The sequence below is a fragment of the Pygocentrus nattereri genome, chromosome 10 (assembly GCF_015220715.1).
Source record: "Pygocentrus nattereri isolate fPygNat1 chromosome 10, fPygNat1.pri, whole genome shotgun sequence".
NCBI lineage: Eukaryota > Metazoa > Chordata > Actinopteri > Characiformes > Serrasalmidae > Pygocentrus > Pygocentrus nattereri.
Window position 1 is genome coordinate 9537501 of NC_051220.1, and position 26090 is coordinate 9563590.

Below are 26090 nucleotides of genomic sequence, written 5' to 3' on the forward strand. Positions count from 1 at the left end.
AGGTCAGACTGTGTGTTTATGTAAGCCATAGCCTACAATGAGGTGAAGAAAGGGGCATCAACTTATGACTTTTGACCTTTTGCCTGTGCAGCAGGACAAACGATGAGTGATGTGATGATTCATGTGTGACACAATACACCTACACACAGTGGGGAGAGGAGAGAGTGTGAGTAGAGTGGAGAAAGAATGACTGAGAGGAGGAAGAGATAAAAAGAGGAATATGTTTGAGTGCGGGGTCAGAGAGGAGTGTACAGCACAGCAGAGAAAGGTGCACAGAGGAATTTGGAGTGTCTCTCCCTGTTTGTGTTTTTCTCAGTGAGGGCTGGGTGAATGGGGGAAAGGGCAAGTTCACAAAATTTTCAAAATTTCTGGATAATTCAGTTGTTGAGATGTAAACAGAGTAATTCAGAGTGATTTCGTGTGAAATGGTTCTTATTTCTTTACAGTGGTGGTGATAGGAACCAGGAGTCGCCATGACTACAACATAAAAATACATTTTATCAGACATTTTATTTATTATCCAAAACTAACAGTGAACCTCCATGTGCCTTCTGAGTTTTTAATTGGAATGTTGATGATGGTAAAACAGTGGTAAGGTTTCTTTTGGGACTATTTTGTTTTGCCCTACATGTATCTCTTACATTTAGGCTAAAATCTTAATAAAATCTTAAATCTTAAAATCTTAGTAAAATCTAAAAAAAATTGCAATATTTTAACACTGGGCATGGTGACCTTAGGCTCATGTGGAGCCAATGCAATGGTATTATATAGACATTATACAAACTGCGTGCAGTTGAACATGTGTGAATGTGTCTGTGTTGCAGTTGGTGTGCAGTGCAGTGATTACTGGTGCTGATGATGATGGGGTGGAGTCAAGGGATGCGGTTGCTGACCATCAGCAGGCGTCTGTGGCGACAGCGCTGGAGTGGATCAGAGAGCAGCTGAGTGCCATGCTGTGTGGCTTTAACCCCGCCCACCAAACACAGCTGGACAAAGTGCTCAGGTAAGGACACACACACTACACACACTACACACACAGGATCACATGCTCTATAGCAACTCTCTCCTCAGTCATAATGATATAACCAAACATGTATAATTCTGATAATTCGATAACATTACAACCAATAGATGCACCGGGGGGATTTCTGCAGCACTGAGGAACCTCCAGGAGCTTCTAGGCCAAACTCAACCATAAAAGGGCCATATAAGAAAACCTCTACAAACCTGTGGGCCAGAGAATGTCTGTGTTTTTATTTGATTGTTTAATAACATTATGCTGTAACCTGAGCTGGCCATTGTTTATTTAAAATGCACCAAAACATCAACATCAAAATAAAGGTGGGTGTAGTGAACCTTGAAATATTACATAATGAATACTTGAAATATTTTAAAAAAAGTATATAAATACACTACAGTACATAACATCATGCACATTACAATAGGCTACATTACCTTACATTACATTACGCATATTATGCTGCAGTGCTTGCTGGGGATTGTAGTGCAGTGCTTTGTGAAAACAGGCTAATATGAATAGACATTGAAAAGAATTTCACAAGCTAGGTAGGATTATGCTACGGGCCTGATCTGGACCTGGGCCTTGTGTTTGACACATGGGTTCTAGATTTATTGACATTATAACACAGCCTTACTCTCAGGCTCTTAGTTTCCTGCTCGCCCAGTGTTTTTTCCTTAAAGGAAAGGTATTAATGGGGAGTTTCTCCTCCTCTGCTGCAGTATCAGCCTCAGTTCTTCTGGGAAGGCTTTACACTAGATGTTGAACATTGCTCTGAGGATTTGATTGCATTCAGCCACAAGAAGCTTAGTGAGGTCCGGTACTGATTAGCATTGATCAACTAAGCGTTTGTTTGATGAAAATCTCTATTTGAAGGAGCGCATTTTCAAATAAGAGCTGCAGTTTTAACTAGATTTTACATTACTCAATGTTGTGTTCGCAAGCTTTAAGTGGAGAAGCATTGCATTCAGCATTCAAAACTCAGGCCTGAAAAAATGGATATACATAATATTTAAGATGCTTTATGCACATGTCCAGTGGTGTTTAGTTTATTTAGTTTAAGGAAAATAATTGCATTTAAATCACAATTGCAATATTGGTCATAAAAATCACAATTTGGTATTTTCCACAAATCATTCAGCCCTTGTATTGGTGTTGGATGGTCAGTTTTGGATCACTCCAACTCATCACTTGTAGGTAGTTTGACCAGAGGAGGATGGGTCCCCCCTGGTGAGCCTGGTTCCTCCCAAGGTTTCTTCCTCAGTTCTGAGGGAGTTTTTCCTTGCCACTGTTGCCCCTGGCTTGCCCACTGAGGGGTTTCTGTACATTCTGTACATTCTTTCAGTCCTGTGGAAACTTTGTCTTTTCTGAAATCCTGTAAAGCTGCTTTGTGACAACATCCGTTGTAAAAAGCGCTATACAAATAAATTTGATTTGATTTGATCACAGAGGTACTGGATAGAGCTCCATCACTCTGGAGAACCTCACAGACCAATGTTGGGGGGGCTTTACATCCCTCTAGTGTCCCATTCTGAGTGTCCTATTCTATTAGACAATGCTTTTTCATGGAGATTTTAGCTGTGTGTGCACAATTAAACATGGGTTCACTTAAAGTAGCTGAATTAATTCATTAGAAGGACATTTTTTGGATATACAGTGTATCCCTACAACAGCTTTGATATTGCTCTTTCAGGTTTGATTTCAACTAACGTGCAAGATCCTGTAAAAATCTTGATGCATTAACCTGCATTTGCGCTCTGTTTCTTTACTCAATATAGCAGGGTCTACGCAAAGTGCTCTGCTGCTGCCTTTACCTGAAGTGCATATAGCTTCAGTACATCAATAAAGTATAAGACAGTATTTAGGCAACATTTAATATTTAATAGTGTGTAACTGCATGAAACTTCAAAGAGTGAACAAAGAGCTTGGAACCTGGCAGACAACAGTAACTCTAAATCAACATTCAGTAAATCAAAACTTTGTTCTGATTATCTTGTCATGTGTGTGTTGCAGTGATTTCGTCATGGCTCGTTATCTCGAGGAACAAGATGCTCATAGCAGAGAGAGGAAGAGTGAGGAAGAGGAAAAGAGGAGTGAAAGTGCACCTGAGGCCATGCCCCCTTTCCCACCTTCTCAAAGCAAAGACAAGAAAGGAGGAGAGAAAGGTAGAGTAATGAAGGGAAAAAGCTAAAGTGATATATTCACTCTTCAAACTGCTCACATTTTGTTTCATTGCTAATTGCAATATACACACAGTAATATATATTTGGGAGAGCTATGCTATGAGGCATTGGTGCTGCTGTTCCACGGTCATGAGCATCAAGCCAACATTTTATGTCCATTGTACCATCTTGGCTGGAAATATGTCTCAGTATATGCTAATCTGCTAATATAGGCTAAAAATCTAAACAAAAACGCAGACATACTTTGCTTTGCTCTAAGCTTTAGCTCATTTCTTCTAAGCTGTAGCTTGTTTCTCGCGTCTCTGGCTGGAAACCTTTCCTCAAAGGTAGAGTAGTGTCTTGTAAAATTTCTCCCAACGTTTGTCTTTTTAGGAGGCTGAAGACGCTTCTCATTTGCCAGCTTCATATTCGAGTTGTCCCATTCGAATTGTCCCAAATGGTGCCTGTGTTGTCATTTAAGGTGGAACAGAAAAATTGCTGGTGAACGAGAAGCTGACTTCAGCTTTGCGACTTTTTCATGTTTGACAGTTTCTCATTGCAGATTTAACATTTCAGGAAACCAGCTGGAGTGATAATAAATGGTAGACCGAATTCTACCACTTGCATAACATTGCAGGTCTCTGCCCTCTGCTCAACAATGTTGATGCCAAAGTGCTGGTCAATGCCTTCATTTTCTCCTGCACTGATTATTGCAACTCCCTCTTCAATGGTCTCCTTGATAAACTGCTCAACCTTCAGTTCATTCTAAACTCAGCAGCCAGAGTCTTCACTTTTACCAAGTGTAATGGACACATCACTCCCATTCTCCATCAACTTCCCTGGTCCCGTATAAAGTATAAACTTCTCCTTCTAAACTTCAAAGCTGTTCATGGTCTCACCCCTATTTACCTTAGTGAACTCCTTCAACCATACTGTCCCTCTCACTCTCTCAGATCTTCTGGGACTGGACTTCTTGCTGTCCCACACACAAGACTCTCAACAGTGGGTCGTAGGTCTTTCAGTGCTCCTGCTCCCAAACTTTGGAACTCTACCTCAATCTCTTCATGACTGCTGTACCCTCTCTTATTTTAAAGTTCAGTGTAAAACCTTCCTCTACACTGTTCACTGCTATACTTTTTCAAAGTGTTTGCTTGTGAATGGTGCTATATAAATTGAAAGTATTATTATTATGACTATTATTATTATTATTATTATAAATGCATATGTTAGTTCATCTCCAAATGTATGTCTTAAATCTTTCTTTTTGCCTTTTTTGTTAGCTACTAGCTAGCTATGTCTGTGCCACTATGGTGACCAGGAGTCTGCGCGCCAACCTTCAGGGTTAAAGGTTGAATTGGCAGTTATTGTCAGATTTCTGACCATGACTACAACACAAATATAACCATTTTATTTACTATTCAAAACCACCAGTGAAGCCGCTGAGTTCTAATATGTAATATGGATAATTGCAAAATAGACCTTGCATGTACCTATCTGATCCAAATGTATTTTTTTTATATATTTATTCTATTGCATGGTTTCAAGGTGAAGGTAGGGTTACATCAGGGATCAGCTTTGAGCCCTTTCTTGTTTGCAATAGTGATGGAAAGTTTGACAGATGAGGTCAGGCAGGAGGCTCCATGGACCATGATGTTTGCAGATGGCATTGTAATTTGTGGTGAGAGTAGAGAGCAGGTGGAAGAGAATCTGGAGAGGTGGAGGTTTGCACTGGGGAGGAGAGGAATGAAGGTCAGTAGAGACAAGACGGAATACATGTGTGTGAATGAGAGGGAGGCAGGTAGAAGGGTGAAGATGCAAGGAGTAGAGGTCGTAAAGGTGGATGACTTCAAATATCTTGGGTCAACCATCCAGAGCAGTGGACAGTGCAAAACAGAGGTGAGGAAGAGGGTGCAGGCAGGATGGAGTGGGTGGAGACGGGTGTCAGGCTGATGTGTGACAGACGGATAGCAGCAAGAGTGAAAGGGAAGGTTTACAAGACAGTAGTGCGTCCTGCTATGATGTATGGTTTGGAGACTGTGGCTCTGTCTAAAAGACAGGAGGCTGAGCTGGAGGTGGCGGAGATGAAGATGCTGAGATTTTTGTTGGGAGAAACAAGGATGGACAAGATTAGAAATAAGCAGATCAGAGGGACAGTGAAGGTGGAGCAGGTTGGAGATAAAGCCAGAGAGGCCAGGTTGAGATGGTTTGGACATGTGTTGAGGAGGAATAGTGGATATATTGGGGAAAGAATGTTGGAGATGTAGCTGCCGGGTAGAAGGAGAAGAGGTAGACCTCAGAGAAGGTTTATGGATGTAGTGAAGGTGGACATGGAGATGGTTGGTGTAAAAGTAGAGGAGGCAGTGGATAGGGCAAGATGGAGGCAGATGATCCGCTGTGGCGACCCCTAAAGGAAGCAGCCGAAAGAAGAAGATATATTTATTTTAGTGCCAGACAAATCCGGTACAAATTTTATACAAGTCCACCTTCATATTATCACTTTAAAGTACCTTTACCAGTTGCGCCAAAGAGGTGCTGTCATTAACTCTCAGTAAAGCACTATTCCACATATCTTCAGAGAGGTCTCTTCTTAGCTCTTTCTCCCATTTAACCTTTATTCTGTCTATAAAAAGTGCCATTTATAGATCAAATTATTGAATAGGCGTTGAAAATGAACCCCGGATGTATTTTTAAAAGTGCATTTAAAGGCAAAAACCTTCTAAAAACGGTCACAAAACAGTGTCTCAGGCATTAGGCATTTCATGTACTAACGTTTAGAGCCATTAAACCCTTCAAACATCTGGTTCCTGTCACCAACACTGCGAACAATTCTGACTTTCTAGAATGGTGCATTTCACACCAAAGCACTCTGAACAACTTTACATCTTAACATTTTAATTATGCAGGCTTTTTTCAAAAATTTATGCAGTTTGGTGGTAAAATATTTGGTATGTACTGCATGTATGTAAGTTCTGCAGTGATGAGTGAGGAACTGAACTTGACCCAGATACAGACCCCTCAAGAAAAGTGCAGCCAAAAGTGAATGAATTGTACAAGAAAAAAAGAAAGAAACATGGAAAGCATGGTAGACTGAAAATCAGACGATGAGAAATGTCAAGAAAAAGAGTGTCCCAGGAGGAAGGAGAACAACACCTATCCATCAGCCAGCAGAGCACGAGGCTCTTCCAGCAGCAGAAAGAGCTCCAGACTCAGTGGAGCTTCCTGGTTTAGGTGGAGGGTGTTTATTTACAGCAGAGTGCCGTGCAGGTCACGGGCAGGTTAAGTGTGTTTGACGGTCCTCTGGGAAGGTGATAGAGGAGCAGGGACTCCTACCTGATATGGGAGGTCTTGACCTGGGTTCATCACAGTTTTATTCATTCATAAAACTGTTACTGTGACTCATGAGTGGGTATTAATATTTAAAGATGTGTTGTTTTTTAAGAGCAGAGTGAATATACTGTCTATATACACATTCCCAGTGCACTTTTGTGTACCTCCACAGTGCTGGTGTGCTGTTAGAGACCAGAGCCCATTTGTTGATGCACAGTTTGTGTTCGTGTCTAGTCCTTCATTAGTGGACAGTTTCTGACCACAGAGCCACTCTTGTTTGGATATTTTTGGGTGGCGGTGCACTCTTGACCTAGCAGTGACACTGCTGTGGCTGATACACTTATACCAGCACCACGCACACTACCATATCAGTGTCACGATATGGACCACCACCCACATAAAATCTGGACAAGAGCAGTTCTGTGGTCAGAGACTGGCCAGTGATGAATGGTATATAGTATGAGGTACAAACTCAAAAAGTATGCAATAATTATTCCAAGGAAGTTCAGGTTCTAGATATTAACGTAGTGTGGATACTGTGCAGTTATAATGAGTACATAATAATAAAATGCCTCAAAAATATTTGGAGTAACAAAGTGTTTAGTACAAACATGGGTTTCTGTGGGCATCTAAGCAGATGTCTGCTTAATTTGAAATTAGTCTGAAAAGTCAGGTGGATCAACCAGTAAGAGTGAAACAAAAACACTTCAAAGTATCATGAAAGTTAAATGGTGTAAAATGATGGTACAAAATACAAAGATAGTTTTGTGAAGTAAAGGCTAAAAACACCACAGAAAGAATCACTGCTTTCTTTAACAGTCCAGATTCAGTTTTGTTTCTGGGCAATAAACAGATACATACTATCTAAAATTCTTAGTCTTTTTACCCCAAAATTAAACAGTACTGTGGAATTTGTGCCTCACAGCCAATTAATACCTACAACTTGTTGGATATTTGCCACCATGTAACCCAAATTAGTGACGTAGTATTTTGGAATTTGTACATCACATTTACCTGGTTAATACATTGGGCTTAAGCGATTGTAAAATAACATGTTAAATTATTGTGCAGCAACATATGGGCTACAGTCTGTATTTCTACACCCATAGAAGGTAGAGGATTTCTAATAACATAGCTTACAAGTTTTTAACATTGTAGAAAAGTGGTGTAATGCTTTCTCTTAAGCCAGTAGTAAACAAAAACAACATTTGGAAGTAAAACAATGTCTGTTTGGCCAAAATGCCCCAGTGGTTTGATTTTGTGTGATTGATCATTTGATTTGCCATTTTAAATTGATTGATTTTGCTCTTTGAATTATACTGCTAGGTTTGCTCTCTTGCTGGTTTGAGATCACACACATACTCTGAGCTTCAGTGCAGAGGCATGTGGATCGTTGACGACGTATTTTTGTGTCCAAGTCTGTTATTTCCCCTAAAAATAGTTAAATAAATACATGACATGTAACAAATTATTCAACACCTTTTTTAATGTGAAACAATTTTCAGTGCGTCCATATAAAATTATTTTAGTTCATTCATCATAAAGTAATTTAGCTATTTAAAATTCTAAATAAAATAGGCATGATTTTATGTTTGTAAACTTTAAAATAAAAACAAATCAAGGCAACTTTAAAAGTGTTGAATGCACCGAAAAATGTTTGTCTGCAAGCACTCACATATCAGACTGCCCAACCAAAAACAAAGGACTTTTTTTTTGTCATGCTTTTATGAAGATGGGCCAGTATGGGCCAGTGGATCACAAAGACGAATCCAAGACCTTCATGGTGCAATGCAATGTCAGCAGCCCTTTAACAGGTTTGATGTTTGAGTCGTGGTTAGAACGGTTCAGTTTACTATGTCATGGGTCAGTTTACCAGACCACTGTCTGACCTTATCATAATAATATTTATTAATAGGAAAAAATGTGGTTATGAACTTAAGTTCAAGGACAAAGGTTTCTACTGGTAAGTAAACTAAGTAGATACCTGTTTAATGTGAAATTAGTCTGAAAAGTCAGGTGGCGCAACCAGTAAGTCAGATTGAACAATGAGACCAGATCAGTTTAATCAATTTAATATCTGAAATAGGCAATTACAGCTTTGATCACAAGATATATAGTAATCAGGCATAACATTATGACCACCTCCTTGTTTTTAAGCTCATTGTCCATTTTATCAGCTCCACTTACTATATAGGTATATCAGACATAGCAGTGCTGCGGGAGTTTTTAAACACCTCAGTATCTCTACTGGACTGAGAATAGTTCACCAACCAAAAATATCCAGCCAATAGCATCATGTGGGCAGCGTCCTGTGACCACTGATGAGGGAATAGAGGATGACCAACACAAACTGTGTAGCAGCAGATGAGCTATCGTCTCTGACTTCACATCTACAAGGTCGACTGACAAGGTAGGAGTGTCAAATACAGTGGACAGTGAGTGAACACAGTGTTTAAAGATTCCAGCAGCACTACACTACATAAACACACTAACACCACCACGTCAGTGTTACTGCAGTGCTAAAAATGATCCACCACCCAAATAGTACCTGCCCTGTGAGGGTCCATGAGGGTCCTGACCACCTGACCACTGAAGAACAGGGAAAAGGGTGGGGGGGTTAACAAAGTATACAAAGAAACAGATGTACTACAGTCTGTAATTGTAGAACTGCAAAGTACACCTATATAGCAAGTGGAGCTGATAAAATGGACGAGTGTAGGAGTGTCAGGAGTTAAGCCTGGTGTGTAAAATGCTCATAGACAAAAATCTGAATATATATGCAGATATAAAAATGCACATTTTCAAAACCTTATTTTGACCTGTACGTAGGGGTTTCATTAGCAGCTTGAATGCTTTGGAGCCTTTTCTTTGTTTTCTTGGGTTATGGTTGATTCTCTTGAACTAGTGTTCAAAGGTTAATGTTGATGCTCTTCGGTTGATGTTTGATCAATGCTGGCACTCTTGTCTTGACATTCTTGGCTTAGCGTTGATGCTCTTACATTGATGTTCTTGGTTTAATGTTGATACTGGGTTAGTGTTGATGTTGGGTTAGTGTTAGAGCTCTTGAGTTGAGTTCTTGGATTGCTGATATCTTGCATTGATGTTCATGGGTTAGTGTTGATGTTCATTTTTTTGGGAGCCAAGGATGCCAAACATCTTGTTGTTAAGTTCTGGACAAACCCAGTATTATACAACAAAATAAGAGTACAGAACATCTTCCTGCCTTTTTCTACCTTAAATAAACCGCTTACACTGCTAAAGCTCTCCTTTCATAATCCATTTTCGCCAGTAAAGCTGTAACCTTGCCACTGTTCGAATAGCTTCATGTTGTTGGTGGTGTTCGAAACGCAAATGTGACTGCGTCATTAGTGTTGACTCTTGCATTGGGCTGATGTGTTTGCAGGTAAGAAGCAAAACAGTGTGGACAAGTTAGTCCCTCCTCCAGAACTGCCGGTGCCTGAGTTGCCAGGAGCGATGGTAGTGGCTGCTGTTTCACTGGCAGCAGCTAAATCTGCTGCAAGCCTCTCTGCAGTTCCCCTCTACAAACACATCATCACTCTCAGAGACCAGGTCAGCACACACACACACACACACACACACACACACACACACACACACACATATATATATATATATATATATATATATATATATATATATATATATATATATTTGAATACACCCAGGGCCTGGGGAACCTAGATTAGTTCTCGCACATAACAACCTGTAAGCTGCAGATATAAATACATCACACACGTCACCTCCTAATTCTAAAACTCCAATTATTGCCAGTATTTAATTGAGTGCCTACTCGCTCACTCACATGTCTCAGAAATAATGTTCTTAAGGACTTACAATCAAAATATAACATTACAAAAGACATCATTTACAGTGTGTCTTAAAACCAGCAATTTATAACAAGTAGGAGGAAGTGAAATGAAGTTGAGCTACTCGGTAATGTGCTTGAGAGGAACTGAAGGATTTGTTTCTCTTGTTGTCTCTCCCTCTCTCTCTCTGCACAGGCTCTGAGTTCAGTGTTCATGCCTGTACCCCTGCTAACAGTTTTAAGCTGTGGAAAAGCGTCAGCAGGGAAACTCAACCTGCTGGAGGAACTCATCCTGTTGCCCACCAGGACGCACTCCCCTACACAGGCACACACACACACACACACACACACACACACACATGTACATATATAAACAGTAACTAAAACAATTATATTCCACTACGCTTTCCACAGCAGGCCTCTGATACTCAGAGCAGATGATATGCAGCACTGAATTTTTTAGGCAACTAAACACGATATTTAAAACCATTCATCTTCTCAATAAATGTGTTTTTGCTTGTAAGATATATCATCAACATATATCATCAGAATACGCGCAATTGGTAGCATTGTGTGATAGGTGGAGACCTAATGGGTGGAATGGGCAATAATTAAATTGGGTTAAAGAAAATTGGGAAATAAACAGATGCAAACAAACATAGGCTATGTTCACCTTACCAGGTTGAAGTGGAACAAATCTGATTTTTTGCCCTATTGTGATCTGATGTTTTCAGAGCTGTGTGGACACAGCTACTTTATGTGGTCCTATATTGGATACATATCCTTAATATGAATGCTGAGATCGGAATTTATGTACTTTTTTTTCCCACTGCACATGCGACATTATTCAGTGTTACCATGGCTGCAGTGCAGAACAGAAGTTAAAGTCTGTAAGCATTGGAAAAGCAACATATCTGACCCTTTTCACCTTTGTCTTGCTCTAATAATGCGGATCAGGGGCTGTTGAGTGTTAATAATCTTCGCAGCAAAGGCTCGTTCTGCTCGTTTGCTGATGATGCACGTGATGCATGTTACTGAGTAGCATGTGTGCATGTGGGTCATGTCAAAATGCCGTTTCATTCATGTTAATGATAGATTTGAATCAATTACCTAATTGACTGTGAAAGAGAGAGTTTGGATCTGAGCAAAAAATCTGATTTGAACAAAGAGGCTTGTAATGTGAACATAGCCATAGATTTGTTAAATTCCATCACCAGCAGTCCTGATTTAACATAACAAAGAATCCCTTCGCTACACCAGGTATTGGATGATAACTACAAATAACACTGGGCTGCACTGAGGAGAGAGTTGGAAATGGATAAACAAACACATAAACAACGTATTGTGTTAATATGAATGTCTTTATTCTAATATTAGCCTTTTTGAGCAAATAAATGCTTCCCGTCCAGATAGTTAGCTTTTTAAATGACATTTTCTCAAGTGCCTAAAAGTTTTCACAGTATACTTTGCTGCTGTCTGTTTCAAAATACGTGTGTTTCTTCCGTTTAGATCATCAGGATGGGCCATGAGCTCCAGAGAGAAATAAAGAGAATCGCCTCCACTGCAGCTGGTAAAACTGGGGTAGGCTGTTAGAAACAGAAGAGATGGTCAGACACTGCATGGTCAGGCACGCTGAAAAAAGATTTACAAAGCCTCAACTTCAAGACCATGGCTTCATTGATCAGACTTCATATTCCTTCATATCTAACATGTACAACAATACAGTCCATGGACCACAGTGTGGGTAGATGAAAACGCAACATGCTGTAGAGTGTGTGGCCTTCTGGACTATTAAAACCCACTGAAACCACATTCTCTCTCTCACAATACCTCACGCTGGAGAGCACATACCATCTCCTCACTCAGCAATAACATTCAGCTCAGAACAAAACACACACACACACACACACACACAAAGGTGTGTCCTTCTCCCTCTTTCTCTTTCAAACATTCCATGTTCTTGGTGTTTTAACAGAGGAGCAAGGCCTTTTGGTACTTTCTGACACTCAGTATTCTCATTCTTTAACTTGCGCTCATGGTTCAATTCAGAGTAGCATGTTTGACAAGCCATTTGAACCAATCGATCAATCGGGTAATCAGTCAGTTTCAAATAAAGTTCATTTAACTTTTGGAAGTATTTCAGGTAGTACTGTCAGTGCTAACAAAAGCATGTTGTAATTTCAAATGGATTACTTTTCACTTTTCTGTAGAAAACAATATCAATTGACTCTGTTATTGGGAGACTGCATGTCCAATCCCTGGGGATGCCACTGCTATCTGTAGCCGGGAGTCCAAGAAAGCATAATTGTTGCCTCTCTCAGGATGGGTAGCCAACATGGGTATCTATTTGCTGACATAAAATAATAAGCAATTAGTGTTCTCCTCCAAGCATGTTGAGCTGTCAAATAAGGCAGTTTGAAAAAAATGGTGGCACTTCACAGATCTCAGAGGAAGAATGTGTTAGATTTGGGCTGAAAGATGAAAAAAAAAATAGCAACTTGGAAGAGTGCAATTCTCAAAACGCAATAATTACAATGCTAATTAGAAAATTGATGCATAAACAAACACATTCCAGTCCTAAAATCTGATTGAGCTGTGTTTGAAGCCATTATAAATTCCACAATACACATTTATGACCGCCTCACTTATAAATAACTGAATTATATTTTACTGCACCATGGCACAAAAAAGCCCTTGTGCTGTTAATGCAATAATCTTTCACTCTAATGCTGCTCACATAGACCACAAAGTGTACTGATGAAGTAAGAACCCGTTTTTTGTTTACACTGAGGGGTTGCAACTTATGTTCTTAACTAGAACTAGGCTGGTCAGTTAGCTATCAGGCTAAAATATAGCCAGCTTCCTGAACAACTCCATCATTAATATCACAGGCTTGAATTATCAGTCATCACTTGAATGTATTATACACTTCAGATATGTGTGTGTCATTCAGAAGATAGATAGGTAGGTAGGTAGGTAGGTAGGTAGGTAGGTAGGTAGACGTACAGACAGACAGACAGACAGACTGACAGACACACACTTTGTTGATCCCGTAGCAAAATTAGAAGTCATGTCAAATCCAGGCTGAATCCCAAACAGCACTGTATTCCCTAAATAATGTGCTAGCTATGAAAGTTTAGAAATTCTAGCCTCTACAGCCAAATAGTGCCTCATTTATCAAGTATGGATGTGACTGAACCCCAAATAACTATTTCTTAGCTGTATTTTGCTCTTATGGGCTGCATGATCCAGTATTTAAATTCCTATATAGTGCACTATGTAGGGAGCAGGGAGCTTTTTGAGGTTCAGCCCCAGTGTGAGAAGAGGGAGCCACTGGATTGGTGCTAATTAAGACTCGTGGTGGTAATTCGGTGAGCAAACATATAAAGCAAATAGTTTTACATGAAACAGTGCTGTGTTATCATATGTTTATTGTTAAATAAAAAAAGTTAAAAAGTTCATGAAATGACCACAATATACAGCGATGGGTGACCGAACGTTCTCCTCATTCAGCGGTCCATGGTTGATTGGCAGTGATACCATACTCTAAAGGAACTGCATTTTTTGGCATAATATTTGTGTATGTTGATTATTATTAATAATACACAATATTTCTGAAAATAATTTATTTTATTATATTTCATGTTTTATAAAAGCAATAAGTCACTTGAGGCCTGGCGTTACTGTGATTTTTTTTATTGGGGAAGGTAGTTTTAAAGCCTGTAGTGTTAACATTGTTGTCTTAAGCTTTAAAGAACTTGTGATCTGCCTGTTTGTCCAAACAAAAGCAACCAAACACCCATTCCAAGGTGAACAATATGAAAATATTTTATTGTTATCGTGATACATTTTGTTACTGTGATAAACTAACTGGCAGTCTGGTGTACTAAATTATGTATTCAAGCCTCAAGACAGAAAAAAATATATTCTGGTATTCTTGGCCAAAGAAACAGACCTGAACCCTTATTTATAAAAAACAATCACAGTTTAAATTGGTTTTAAAAAATGTCCATTTCCCCAAATCGTTCAGCCCTTGGTAGCCTTTACTCTCCAAGCTTAGTGGCAACGTATGATAGAGGGAGACCTAGTTAGCAGGTGGATTTGGCAACGAGTAATTAGGGAAGAAATGAAAACAATATCAATAAGTTGGAACATGATATACTCATCTATATAGTACTATAACAAGGTCTTGTCCCCTATCTGTCAGCCTGCAGTACTGGGTATATCTGAAGGGGGCGCTCTACAGCTGGGGATTGACCGCCCGGAGCAAGCTCTCGACCTGCTGATGGAGGCGTGTGCCAACCTGGGACTCCCTGTTGGCAAAGAGCTCCGGCTAGCGATAAATTGTGCTGCCCACATGCTCATGGACTACGTGAGAAAACACAAAACATTTAATTTGTTGGTAGCAATTGTCATTTGTTATTCACAACATTACCCTTTAAAACTTCCGGCGGTCAGCTATTTTGGACATTTCTAACCCTGAGGTAACACACCATGCTCCTGAAAATGTTCAGGATCGAGTGTGTCACATTAGGCTTGAATTCTTGTCTATAAGAGAGGACAGTCCTGTGCAAACATTTGAGCACCCCTGCTAAAATTGAATATTTTGTTGATTTTCTAAGTGAAAACATGTTAACTGGTGCTTTAATATTAACACATCCTCTACAGAGAACAAACTTCTGCAGATTTTAATACACAGTTTATTTTTAACATATTATTTAACATTTTATTTTTTATAACATATTGAGGGAAATATTAAATGGCCTGTGCATTTATACGCTTTATTTTTTCCCAATATATTAAACTCAAATAAACAGAAATGGTGCACTAAAACTATGTTTACTTACTTCAACAAAACATCATTTGAACAGGGGCACCCAAACTTTTACATATGTTTGCACAAAAGGGCCTTGATTGGGCTCCAGTGATTGGTTAGCCTATGTGGACATCAAATCATAGGGCAAACAGGCCTTTGACACAGACCAGTGATATGAACCACTGCACAGCATCTCTGCTGTAATCAGCATTTCAGTTGATTATTAAGCCTTTCATATTACTAGTTAATTCAGCATGTCCTAACTAAGTAGATGAATAGAATTAGCAGCTAAGTTGAAGTACCTGGCCACGACTTTTGTGTGTCTTGTTGTTGACGTCTCTCCCTTTATGTTGTAGCCTAAAGGAAAGTATGAAGTGATGGTGGGGACTCTGAAATCTCCAGACGAACTGGTGGACATGTATGTGGGGCTGGTTAGTAAATACCCAGCTATCACAGCCCTCATTGACCCCTTCAGGAAAGAGGTAAGTAATCTATGTGAAATCTGCTTTCAGAATCTTCCTCAAACACCACTACATAAGGACACATACACTGTAAGCTGTGTTAATGTTATTAGAAATATTGTAGACAAAGCAGAAGCAATTGCAGTTCAATCTGGCAATAGAGGTCCTGGGTCTGATTGATTCTGTCGCTGCAAAAAAACAAACAAAAAAAACAAAAAGACTGGCAACCCAAGGTCTGGGTCTGATTTATGTTTTATCTCTGTATAAAGTAAAATCTAGAAACCCTGGACCTATAATGACTAAGGGCTGTTTTCTAAAATTTTGACAGCCAGAGGACTGTAAGGTACACTTTGGCAACCCAAGACCTGGTTCTGACTGACATCTATTCTTTGTAAAGTAAAATGTGGCAACCAGAGGACTGTAAATCAAAACCAGCAGTCCAACACCTGGTTCTGACCGAAAACTTTTTTCTCTCTGTTAAAAGTAAAATCTTTCAACCCCAGGCTTGATCCTGAAGACTTTGCTCTCTCAAAACATCTATCAACCAGAAGACTTTAAATTTCGATCTGACAACCCAGGACCTGGTTCTGACTGCTGTCTTTTTTTCTCTATATAAATTAGAATCTAGCAACCCAGGATCTGGTTAGTTCTAGTTCTGACTGAGGGTCTTCCTCCTTCTTTGTGAAGTAAAATATGGCAACCCATGACCTGATCCTGACTGAAGGCTTTCCTCCCTCTGTTTAAAGTTAAATCTGGCAACCCGGGGTTTAGTTCTGACTGAGGGCTTTCCTCCCTTTGTGTAAAGTAAAATCTGGCAACCCAGGATCTGATTCTAATTCAGTGTTTTTCTGTCTCTGACATCCTGGAGTCTATATTGATTGGCAGCTCTCATCTTTCTCTGTACAGGATGTGGAACAGTGGCTGAAGCTGAGCTCTCTGATTGGCCAGTCATGCTGCCTAATCACAGAGGCGGCGGTCAGTCCGTGTCCACGCTGGAGGGAAGCCAAACCCCTCCCCCCAGGGGTCACATGGGTCACTCTGAGATTCCACAGCGAGATGACCCTCACTGACCTCCTCCATGCCGTCTCAGAGAGAAGAGGTAAAGGGTAAACCTGCTCTCAGTACAGACGGAGCCGAAATATTTGAAACTCTGTCATGTTCTGTGGTCATTCTGAAGAAGAGTTCAGATCCAAATTAATCCAGTTTTAATGAATCCAGTTTACAGGTACTTTTAAACCAGAGGTTTGACATGGTGTGTTTATTAAACTACAGAGAAAATGAAAGCTTTAAACTGGCTGCTACTGTTTTAGCTAAGTGATGTATTTTTATCTTTTCATATGTTGTGAATGTCCAGCAATTTATTAATAAATAATATTTTATTTGCTTTATTTGTTTATCTTCAGTTGATTAGGTCTGTTAGATATGATTGATGGCTGAGTAAGTGGCAGGATGGGACAGAGGAATTAAGACTGAGAGAAACTGAAAGACAGAGAGGAGAAGGATAAAGAAGAGAAAGGTAGAGAGAGTGAAATAAGAAGATGTAGAGAAATAGTCAGATAGAGAAGGAGAGAGAGACTACATCAGTATATAGAGGTGAAAGATAAATACAGAACAGATGCAGAAAGAGAAATAAAGAGGAAGTGGTAGAGAGGAGAGAAAAATAATTATGGAGCAGAGGAGAGCAAGAAATACAGAATGAAAGAGAGAAACAGTGGGAGAGAAAGAGATTGGTAGAGAGGAGAAGAGAAATAGAGATTGAGTTAGGAATAGGGTGGTAGAGAGAAATACATAGAAACTGAGAGATAAATAGTGTTGTAGAGAAGATATGTACACTATATTTCCAAAAGTACACGGATATGAACTTGAGTGAGATCCCATTCTTAATCCATAGGGTTTAATATGATGTCGGCCCAACGTCTGCAGTTATAACAGCTTCAACTCTTCTGGGAAGGCTTTCCACAGGGTTTAGGAGTGTGTTAATTTATGTTCATTTTTGACCATTCTTCCAGAAGTGCATTTGTTAGGTCAGACACTGATGTTGGAGAAGGCCAACATCATATATATATATATATATATATATATATATATATATATATATATATATATATATATATATATATATATATATAGAGAGAGAGAGAGAGAGAGAGAGAGAGAGAGTGGTAGAGAGGAGGAGAGAGAAAAAGAGTGTTAGAGAGGAGGAGAGAGAAACAGTGGTAAAGAGGATGAGAGAAATAGAGTGGTAAAGAGGAGGAGAGAGAGTGTTAGAGAGAAGGAGAGAGAAACAGATTGGTAAAGAGGAGGAGAGAGAAATACAGAGAGCATTAGAGGAGGAGAGAGAAATAGAGAGTGGTAAAGAGAATGAGAGCGAAATAGAGAGAGTGCTAGAAGAAGAGAGAAATAGAAGAGAGGAGGAGAAAGAAATAGAGTGGTAAAGAGGAGGAGAGCGAAATAGAGTGGTAAAGAGGAAGAGAGAAATAGTGTTAGAAAGGAGGAGACAGAAATAGAGCATTAGAGAGGAGGAGAAAGAAATAGCATTAGAGAGGAGGAGAGAGAAATAGAGTAGTAAAGAGGAGAAGAGAGAACTGGAGCATTAGAGAGGAGGAGGAGAGAGAAATAGAGTGATTATGAGGAGAGAGGAATAGAGCATTAGAGAGGAGGAGAAATATAGAGTGATAAAAAGGAGGAAAGAGAAATGGAGTGGTAAAAAGGAGGAGAGAGAAATAAAGTGTGGTAAAGAGGAGGAGAGAAATAGTGTTAGAGAGGAGGAGAAATATAGAGTGATAAAGAGGAGGAGAGAGAAATAGAGAGTGGTAAAGAGGAGAGAGAAATAGAGAGTGGTAAAGAGGAGGAGAGAGAAATAGAGAGAGCATTAGGAGGAGAGAAGTAGAGCGTTAGAGGGGAGGAGAGAGAAAGAGAGTGGTAAAGAGGAGGAGAGAAATAGAGAGTGGTAAAGAGGAGGAGAGAGAAATAGAGAGTGGTAAAGAGGAGAGAGAAATAGAGAGTGGTAAAGAGGAGGAGAGAGAAATAGAGAGAGCATTAGGAGGAGAGAAGTAGAGCGTTAGAGGGGAGGAGAGAGAAATAGAGAGTGGTAAAGAGGAGGAGAGAAATAGTGTTAGAGAGGAGGAGAAATATAGAGTGATAAAGAGGAGGAAAAAGAAATAGACAGTGGTAAAGAGGAGGAGAGAAATAGAGAGTGGTAAAGAGGAGGAGAGAGAAATAGAGAGAGCATTAGGAGGAGAGAAGTAGAGCGTTAGAGGGGAGGAGAGAGAAATAGAGAGTGGTAAAGAGGAGGAAAGAAATAGAGAGTGGTAAAGAGGAGGAGAGAGAAATAGAGAGTGGTAAAGAGGAGAGAGAAATAGAGAGTGGTAAAGAGGAGAGAGAAATAGAGAGTGTTAAAGAGGAGGAGAGAGAAATAGAGAGTGTTAAAGAGGAGGAGAGAGAAATAGAGAGTGGTAAAGAGGAGAGAGAAATAGAGAGTGGTAGAGGAGAGAAACAGTGGTAAAGAGGAGAGAGAAATAGAGAGTGTTAAAGAGGAGGAGAGAGAAATAGAGAGTGGTAAAGAGGAGAGAGAAATAGAGAGTGGTAGAGGAGAGAAATAGAGTGGTAAAGAGGAGAGAGAAATAGAGAGTGGTAAAGAGGAGGAGAGAGAAATAGAGAGTGGTAAAGAGGAGAGAGAAATAGAGAGTGGTAAAGAGAAGAGAGAAATAGAGTGGTAAAGAGGAGGAGAGAGAAATAGAGAGTGGTAAAGAGGAGGAGAGAGAAATAGAGAGTGGTAAAGAGGAGAGAGAAATAGTGATAAAGAGGAGAGAAATAGAGCGTTATAGAGGATGAGAGAGTGATAAAGAGGAGGAAAGAGAAATAGAGCATTAGGAGGAGAAAGAAATAGAGAGTGGTAAAGTGGAGGAAAGAGAAATAGAGCATTAGGAGGCGAGAGAAACAGAGCGATAGAGGGGAGGAGAGAGAAATACAGCATTACAGGGGAGGAGAGAGAAATAGAGAGTGGTAAAGAGGAGGAGAGAGAAATAGAGAGAGCATTAGGAGGAGAGAGAAATAGAGTGTTAGAGGGGAGGAGACAGAAATAGAGAGTGATAAAGAGGAGGAGAGAGAAATAGAGCGTTAGAGGGGAGGAGAGAGAAATAGAGAAAGTGTTAGAGAGGAGGAGAGAGAAATAGAGATTGGTAAAGAGGAGGAGACAGAAATAAGAGCGTTAGAGGAGAAATAGAGTGGTAAAGAGGAGAGAGAAATAGTGTTAGAGAGGAAGAGAGAGAAATAGAGATTGGTAAAGAGGAGGAGAGACAAACTGGTAAAGAGGAGGAGAGAGAAATAGAGAAAGCGTTACAGAGGAGGAAATAGAGAGCGTTAGAGAGGAGAGAGAAATAGAGAGCATTAGAGAGGAGAGAGAAATAGAGATTGGTAAAGAGGAGAAGAGAGAAATAGAGAAAGTGTCAGAGAGGAGGAGAGAGAAATAGAGAGTGTTAGAGAGGAGGAGAGGGAAATAGAGAGTGTTAGAGAGGAGGAGAGGGAAACTGGTAAAGAGGAGGAGAGAGAAATAGAGAAAGCATTAGAGAGGAGGAGAGAGAAATGGAGAGCGTTAGAGAAGAGAGGGAAATAGATTGGTGAAGAGTAGGAGAGAAAAACTGGTAAAGAGGAGGAGAGAGAAATAGAAAGCGTTAGAGAGGAGGAGAGAGAAATGGAGAGCGTTAGAGAGGAGGAGAGAGAAATAGAGAGCATTAGAGAGGAGGAGAGAGAAATAGAGAGCGTTAGAGAGGAGGAGAGAAAAATAGAGATTGGTAAAGAGGAGGAGAGAGAAATAGAGAAAGCGTTACAGAGGAGGAGAGAAATAGAGATTGGTAAAGGGGAGGAGGGGGAAATAGAGATTGGTAAAGAGGAGGAGAGAGAAACTGGTAAAGAGGAGGAGAGAGAAATAGAGAAAGCGTTACAGAGGAGGAGAGAGAAACAGAGATTGGTAAAGAGGATGAGAGAAACAGATTGGTAAAGAGGAGGAGAGAGAAACTGGTAAAGAGGAGGAGAGAGAAATAGAGAAAGCGTTAGAGGAGGAGAGAGAAATAGAGAGCGTTAGAGGAGAGGGAAATAGATTGGTAAAGAGGAGAGAAAAACTGGTAAAGAGGAGGCAAGAGAAATAGAGAAAGCGTTAGAGAGGAGGAGAGATCATTAGAGGAGGAGAGAGAAATGGAGAGCGTTAGAGAGGAGAAATGGAGAGCATTAGAGAGGAGGAGAGAAATGGAGAGCGTTAGAGAGGAGGAGAGAGAAATGGAGAGCGTTAGAGAGGAGGAGAGAGAAATGGAGAGCGTTAGAGAGGAGGAGAGAGCGTTAGGAGGAGAGAAATGGAGAGCGCTAGGAGGAGAGAGAAATGGAGAGTGTTAGAGAGGAGGAGAGAGCGTTAGGAGGAGAGAAATGGAGAGCGCTAGGAGGAGAGAGAAATGGAGAGTGTTGGAGAGGAGGAGAAAGAGAAATAAAGAGAGCAGATGTGGTAATAGACATTAGCTCAATGGAAGGGCGATCAATATCAGAGAAAGAGGCAGTAATCGACTGCATTACACAGACAGCTTGTCAGTCCCGCTTTCACTCTCTGTGTCTCTCTCATTCTGTCTCTCTCCCACTCACACACACTTATACAGTGATACTCAGATCAGGTTTAGACGTGGACTAAGTTACTGACTAGTCTTTAAGAGACTTGACTATAAAACTTTGTCAGTGTAATGTAGTGGAGCAGAAGACCTGACCTGATGAACCTGCTCAATGTGTATGTGTGTGCAGATGGAGAGAGCATTCTAGCGGTCAGCAGTGAAGAGGTCGGTGACGACACTCTGGTGGATGTGGTGAGTCTGGCATCAGCATTAACGAGAAAATATCCTCATAATGAAAGGAAAATAAAATCTGAAGAAGGATGTTTTTTCTGGCCTTTGAAAAACTAAGAGGGTTTATTTAACAAAAAATTGCATTGTTGCAATGTAGAAATCTTTTCCTTGTTAATGCTGAACAAAAATCTGCATTTATTGTTTATACTTACAGTGCAAACATGGTAAATAAATATATTCAGTGATTATTTTTTTCTATTACATTTTGCTTTATTTAAATTTAAAAATACATTGTCTTCTAGTATTTTTTTCTATTTAAATTATGTAAATTACTGGCAATTTTCTTCTTTGCATCATGTTTACAGTTGTAATATAAAAATACAAGAGATTACTGTATTCATTAGAGTGTATTACTGTATAAATAGAGCAGAATACAGCTAGAACACAGTAATCCTGTGCAGACGACTGCAGAGTCACAGTATACGGCTGCTACTTTACTGTTATATACAGTGTGGACTCCACGTTTGTACAGCATGTCCCTGTGTGCAGGCTGTAGGTGTGGGTGTGACATTCATTAAGCTGGGGGGCCTGAGTGGAGGGGGGCGGATGAATAAGTACAACCGACTGCAGAGCATAGAGCAGGAGCTGCAGGAGCAAGGCATTCTGGGTATGGATTTATCACTCATACATACAGAAACATCCATACTGAACTCACATGCCCAGTCAGCATATCACTGCTGTCTGAAGAAAATCTCCAAAATGAGAACTTTACAGGAGAGGGGAAAACAAAATTTACTGTTAATGTAAGTCAATGAAACCAGATTTTCTTCCAGGTCGTTTTGGGCCATTTCTTTTTGGGCCATCCATCATAAAATTTACAAAAAAAGTAAAGGACGACAGGCATTTTCAAATGATGTCAAAAACTAAAAAATGACAAAAATAGAGATAGAAGCAGCAATATTTGCACATGCAAAAGTTTGAATCCCCTGAATCGGATGATGTTGTGTTGATATTCTATGTGAAAATAATTTAAAACATCCTATCAGTATAGCACAACAACAACTCTAATTGTTAACTACTGAACTCAGTTAAAAACACACAGAAAGCTGGGTCTCGTCCATCAAGGCCTTTATTATCCTTCTCCCATCGCTCATTATACTCCAGTCTTTTGGCACAATAAAGGGAGGGATGAAGACATGAAAGCACGAATGAAGGGAGGGACAAATGAAGAGGCGTTTTCTGTTTGTGCCTTTTTTTTTCAGCAGGGCTGCGGGCGATGAAGTTGCCGTGGGAAGCAGAGGAGGCGGAGTCAAACCCAACCACAGACGAAATGCCTGCATGACCAGCTACTGTCCCCTCAACATCAACAAAGAAGCTCAGTGCAACACCATCTATATCATACATCATATGATATATATATATATATATAATCACTTTATAGGCATCCATGTCAGATCTACATTTACTGGTCACTTTATTAGGTCCACCTGCCTACATCTATAGTTGTCTGTTTTATCAGCTCCACTTATCATTTACACCATTTACCTAGATGAGTCATTTACAGATCATAGTCCATCTAGGCCCTGTTCTTTAATGGTCAGGAGCCTGCAGGACCACCACAGAGCAGGCACTGTTTGGGTCACTGCAGAGACACTGATCAACTCTACTGGACACACCTGTTGTTACTCTACCTTGTAAATGTGAAGTCAGAAATGTTGGCTCCTCTCTTGCAGTGTAGTTTGTGTTGGTCATCCTGTAGCCCAGCAGTTTGCCCAAGGTTTGTGAACTTCTACTATAGTCCATTAGTGATCAAGTCTGCCAATGGAATGGTGGTCAACCACCCAGATAACACCTGCTCTGTGGGGGTCCTCACCATTGAAGAACAGGCTAACAAAGTATGCAGAAAAACATATGGACTACAGTCTGTAACTATAGAACCACAAAGTGCTCCTATATGGTCAGTGGAGCTGATAAGATGGACAGTGCATGTAGATATAAGGTAGGTATACCTAATAAAGTGGATAATGGTGCCATCTATTGAAGTCCTGTTTCTAAAGCTGCTACGATAAATCAGTTTTTCATACAACAGTTCAGCAGTATTTCTGTTGGGCTGTTTTAACACTGTATTTATTACATTTCTAATTGGTTATAAGTTAGCTCACCTGCCAACGTAGCTCATTTCATACTAAAAATGAAATAAATATAACAAAATCAGGCAATTCCTTTTGTATTTCACATTTACAGTCTGTAGTTATTTACACCGTGACAAGCAATACAGTCTTTATAAAGTTGAAATGTTAGTTTTGTCATTGCACATGTGCTTTCTTAACTCAAATATGGACCTGTGTTATGTAAACATTCTTTTTACTGTACTATATGATGAATTTAAACACTGGTAGTGATATTAATTAGCTGCTTTAAAAAAAAAAATCAACCTTTTTTCATTCATAAGAAATTAATTATGAAACCAAAATGTATTCAGAACAATATTCAAATTAGTAAATAAACAGTTTAATTGTGTGTATCATCTGAACACAGTGCAGGATGGCATGCTGTCCTGTGGAAGCCGTTCTCTCAATTCCAAACGGCCCTATGAGACAGAAACAGAACGCATACTCAGTATTCAACGACACTTCCATTTCCGTTATATAGTCTATTCTCTCCATCCCACTCCTAAAGCCCACCTGCACTGCACAGCTCCATGTTTTCCTGCTCTAGCACACCTGATTCAACTCCAGAAGGACTTGATCATTAGCTGTTGAGTTGGTTCTATGTGGAAAAACACTTAACTGTGCCATGGAAGGCTCACTGTGAGTAATACGTGGTTATAGGACTACAAAGCACATCAACTAGACACCTTTGTTTCTTTTATGACACTTGAGTTCGCTTGTAGGACTAAATGAGCTTCATTTTGTTTTGCTTTTTCAAATGCATCCTTCTACAGTCACATTGTTTACATTAAACACAGGAATTCTGAGTTTGTGTTTAAAATCTGTTTCTGGGAGAAAAGGAAAGCTCTGTCAGAAATGAGAATAAATGGTTTGCAAGGTAATGTTAATAGAATGATGAGGTCTATGAACCAGGACACAAGTCTGTTAGCCTGGTAGGGATGTTTGTTAGGTAAGGCAGTTAGCCGTGTAAGACTACTAGCCACATAAGACAATTAGCCAGGTAAGGCTGTTAACCAGGGAAAGCTATTAGTCAGATAAGGCCTCAAAACCTGGCAAGACTGTTAGCCAGGTAAGAACGTTATGCAGGTAAATGTGTTAGCCAGATAGGTTTAACAGCAAAGTAAGGCTGTGGACCATTAGCCAGGGAAAGCTATTAGTCAGGTGAGGACACAAACCAGCCAAGACAGTTGTCCAGGTAAGGCTGCAAACCAGGCAGAACTGTTAACCAGGTAAGGCTGCAAACCAGGTGAAGCTATTAGCCAGGTAAGGCTCCAGGCAAAGCTGTTAGATAGATAAGGCTCCAGGCAAAGCTGTTAGATAGATAAGGCTCCAGGCAAAGCTGTTAGCCAGGTAAAGCTCCAGGCAAAGCTATTAGACAGATAAGGCTACAAATCAGGTAAGACTGTTAGCCAGGCAAAGTTATTAGACAGGTAAGGCTGTAGGTAAAGCTGTTAGCCAGGTAAGGCTACAAATCAGGTAAGACTGTTAGCCAGGCAAAGTTATTAGACAGGTAAGGCTGTAGGTAAAGCTATTCTCCAGGAAAGGCCACAAACCAAGTATAACTGTTAGCCAGGTAAACCTAATAACCAGATAAGGCTGCAAACCAGGCAAGACTGTTAGGCAGTTAAGGTCACAAACCAGGTAAGACTGTTACGCAAATAAAGCTATTAGTCAGGTAAGGCTGCAAACCATGTAAGACTGTTAGCCAGGTAAAGCTATAAGGCAAGTACGACTTGCAATCCACACAAGGCTATTTTTCTGGACTGAAGTAAGAAACACATTCTGTCCACCTGTTGTTTGGAGTGTCCCAGCCCAGCGAAGGGCCGAATTAATGACAATGTATTTGTGATTTTTCTTGCCTTTGTTGATGATAACTGGATCACATTACCGTATACGATGAAAGAGTTTGGCATCATGTGGATCCATGATTTTCTTCAGAAAGCAGCAATATGAAGTATAAGCCCTACAGATTTCAGTGCATAAACAAAATGCTTTACTCTGACACTCATTCAAGGTCGGGAACATAACGTTTTGTCTAAAGTTAGAAAAAAGATCCTGTGAATCTTTTTATTGTGTCTGTCACAGACAATTGTATACTGACCGCGCACTTCCTCTACTGGACCCCACACACGCGCACACTGTTGTCCTTTCTCTCTGTCTCTGAATGTAGACATTATTTAGGCTGCTTTAACAGCACAGCTACAGATCACTGCAGCAGCATCCGCTCTGTTTGTGTGATTGTGAGTGAATGAGATGCTTTGGCAGTCACACAGCTGTACTGCAAAATGGCAAAAACAGTCACAAAAAAACCAAAAGTTTCCATCTTCTCACTAGACAGTAGTTAATAAATGTCTTGAGCTGGTTTGGCTTTGTGTCGCATGCATGAAAGAGGCTACATTCAAAGACAGAAGTTTCTGAGTACGGGATGGTTATCAGTGGGTCGGCTGTTCATACAGCTACAGATTATTAGGGATGTTACATTCACAA

The 26090-nt window shown here is 40.1% G+C and overlaps 2 protein-coding genes across 3 annotated transcripts in view; one reads left to right on the forward strand and one right to left on the reverse strand.

Moving 5' to 3' along the window:
- The window catches only part of eno4 (enolase 4), a 27741-nt gene extending 3898 nt beyond the window's left edge, over positions 1-23843 (forward strand). The window contains exons 3-13 of the mRNA XM_017686670.2: positions 825-1003; positions 3032-3183; positions 9911-10077; positions 10530-10658; positions 11843-11914; positions 14541-14705; positions 15506-15631; positions 16517-16709; positions 21392-21453; positions 21982-22099; positions 22695-23843. Of these exons, the coding sequence (XP_017542159.1) occupies positions 825-1003; positions 3032-3183; positions 9911-10077; positions 10530-10658; positions 11843-11914; positions 14541-14705; positions 15506-15631; positions 16517-16709; positions 21392-21453; positions 21982-22099; positions 22695-22774 (1443 nt within the window). The 3' untranslated portion in view covers positions 22775-23843. The remainder of the gene's footprint in view (positions 1-824; positions 1004-3031; positions 3184-9910; positions 10078-10529; positions 10659-11842; positions 11915-14540; positions 14706-15505; positions 15632-16516; positions 16710-21391; positions 21454-21981; positions 22100-22694) is intronic.
- The window catches only part of shtn1 (shootin 1), a 75828-nt gene continuing 61413 nt past the window's right edge, over positions 11676-26090 (reverse strand). Inside the window, exon 17 of one of the 2 annotated variants that reach the window (XM_037542097.1) lies at positions 11676-11919. The gene's annotated coding sequence lies outside the window, so the exon portion shown is untranslated. Of the gene's footprint in view, positions 11920-23921; positions 24023-26090 lie in introns of those variants that run through there. The other variant, XM_037542096.1, reaches the window with a different exon arrangement.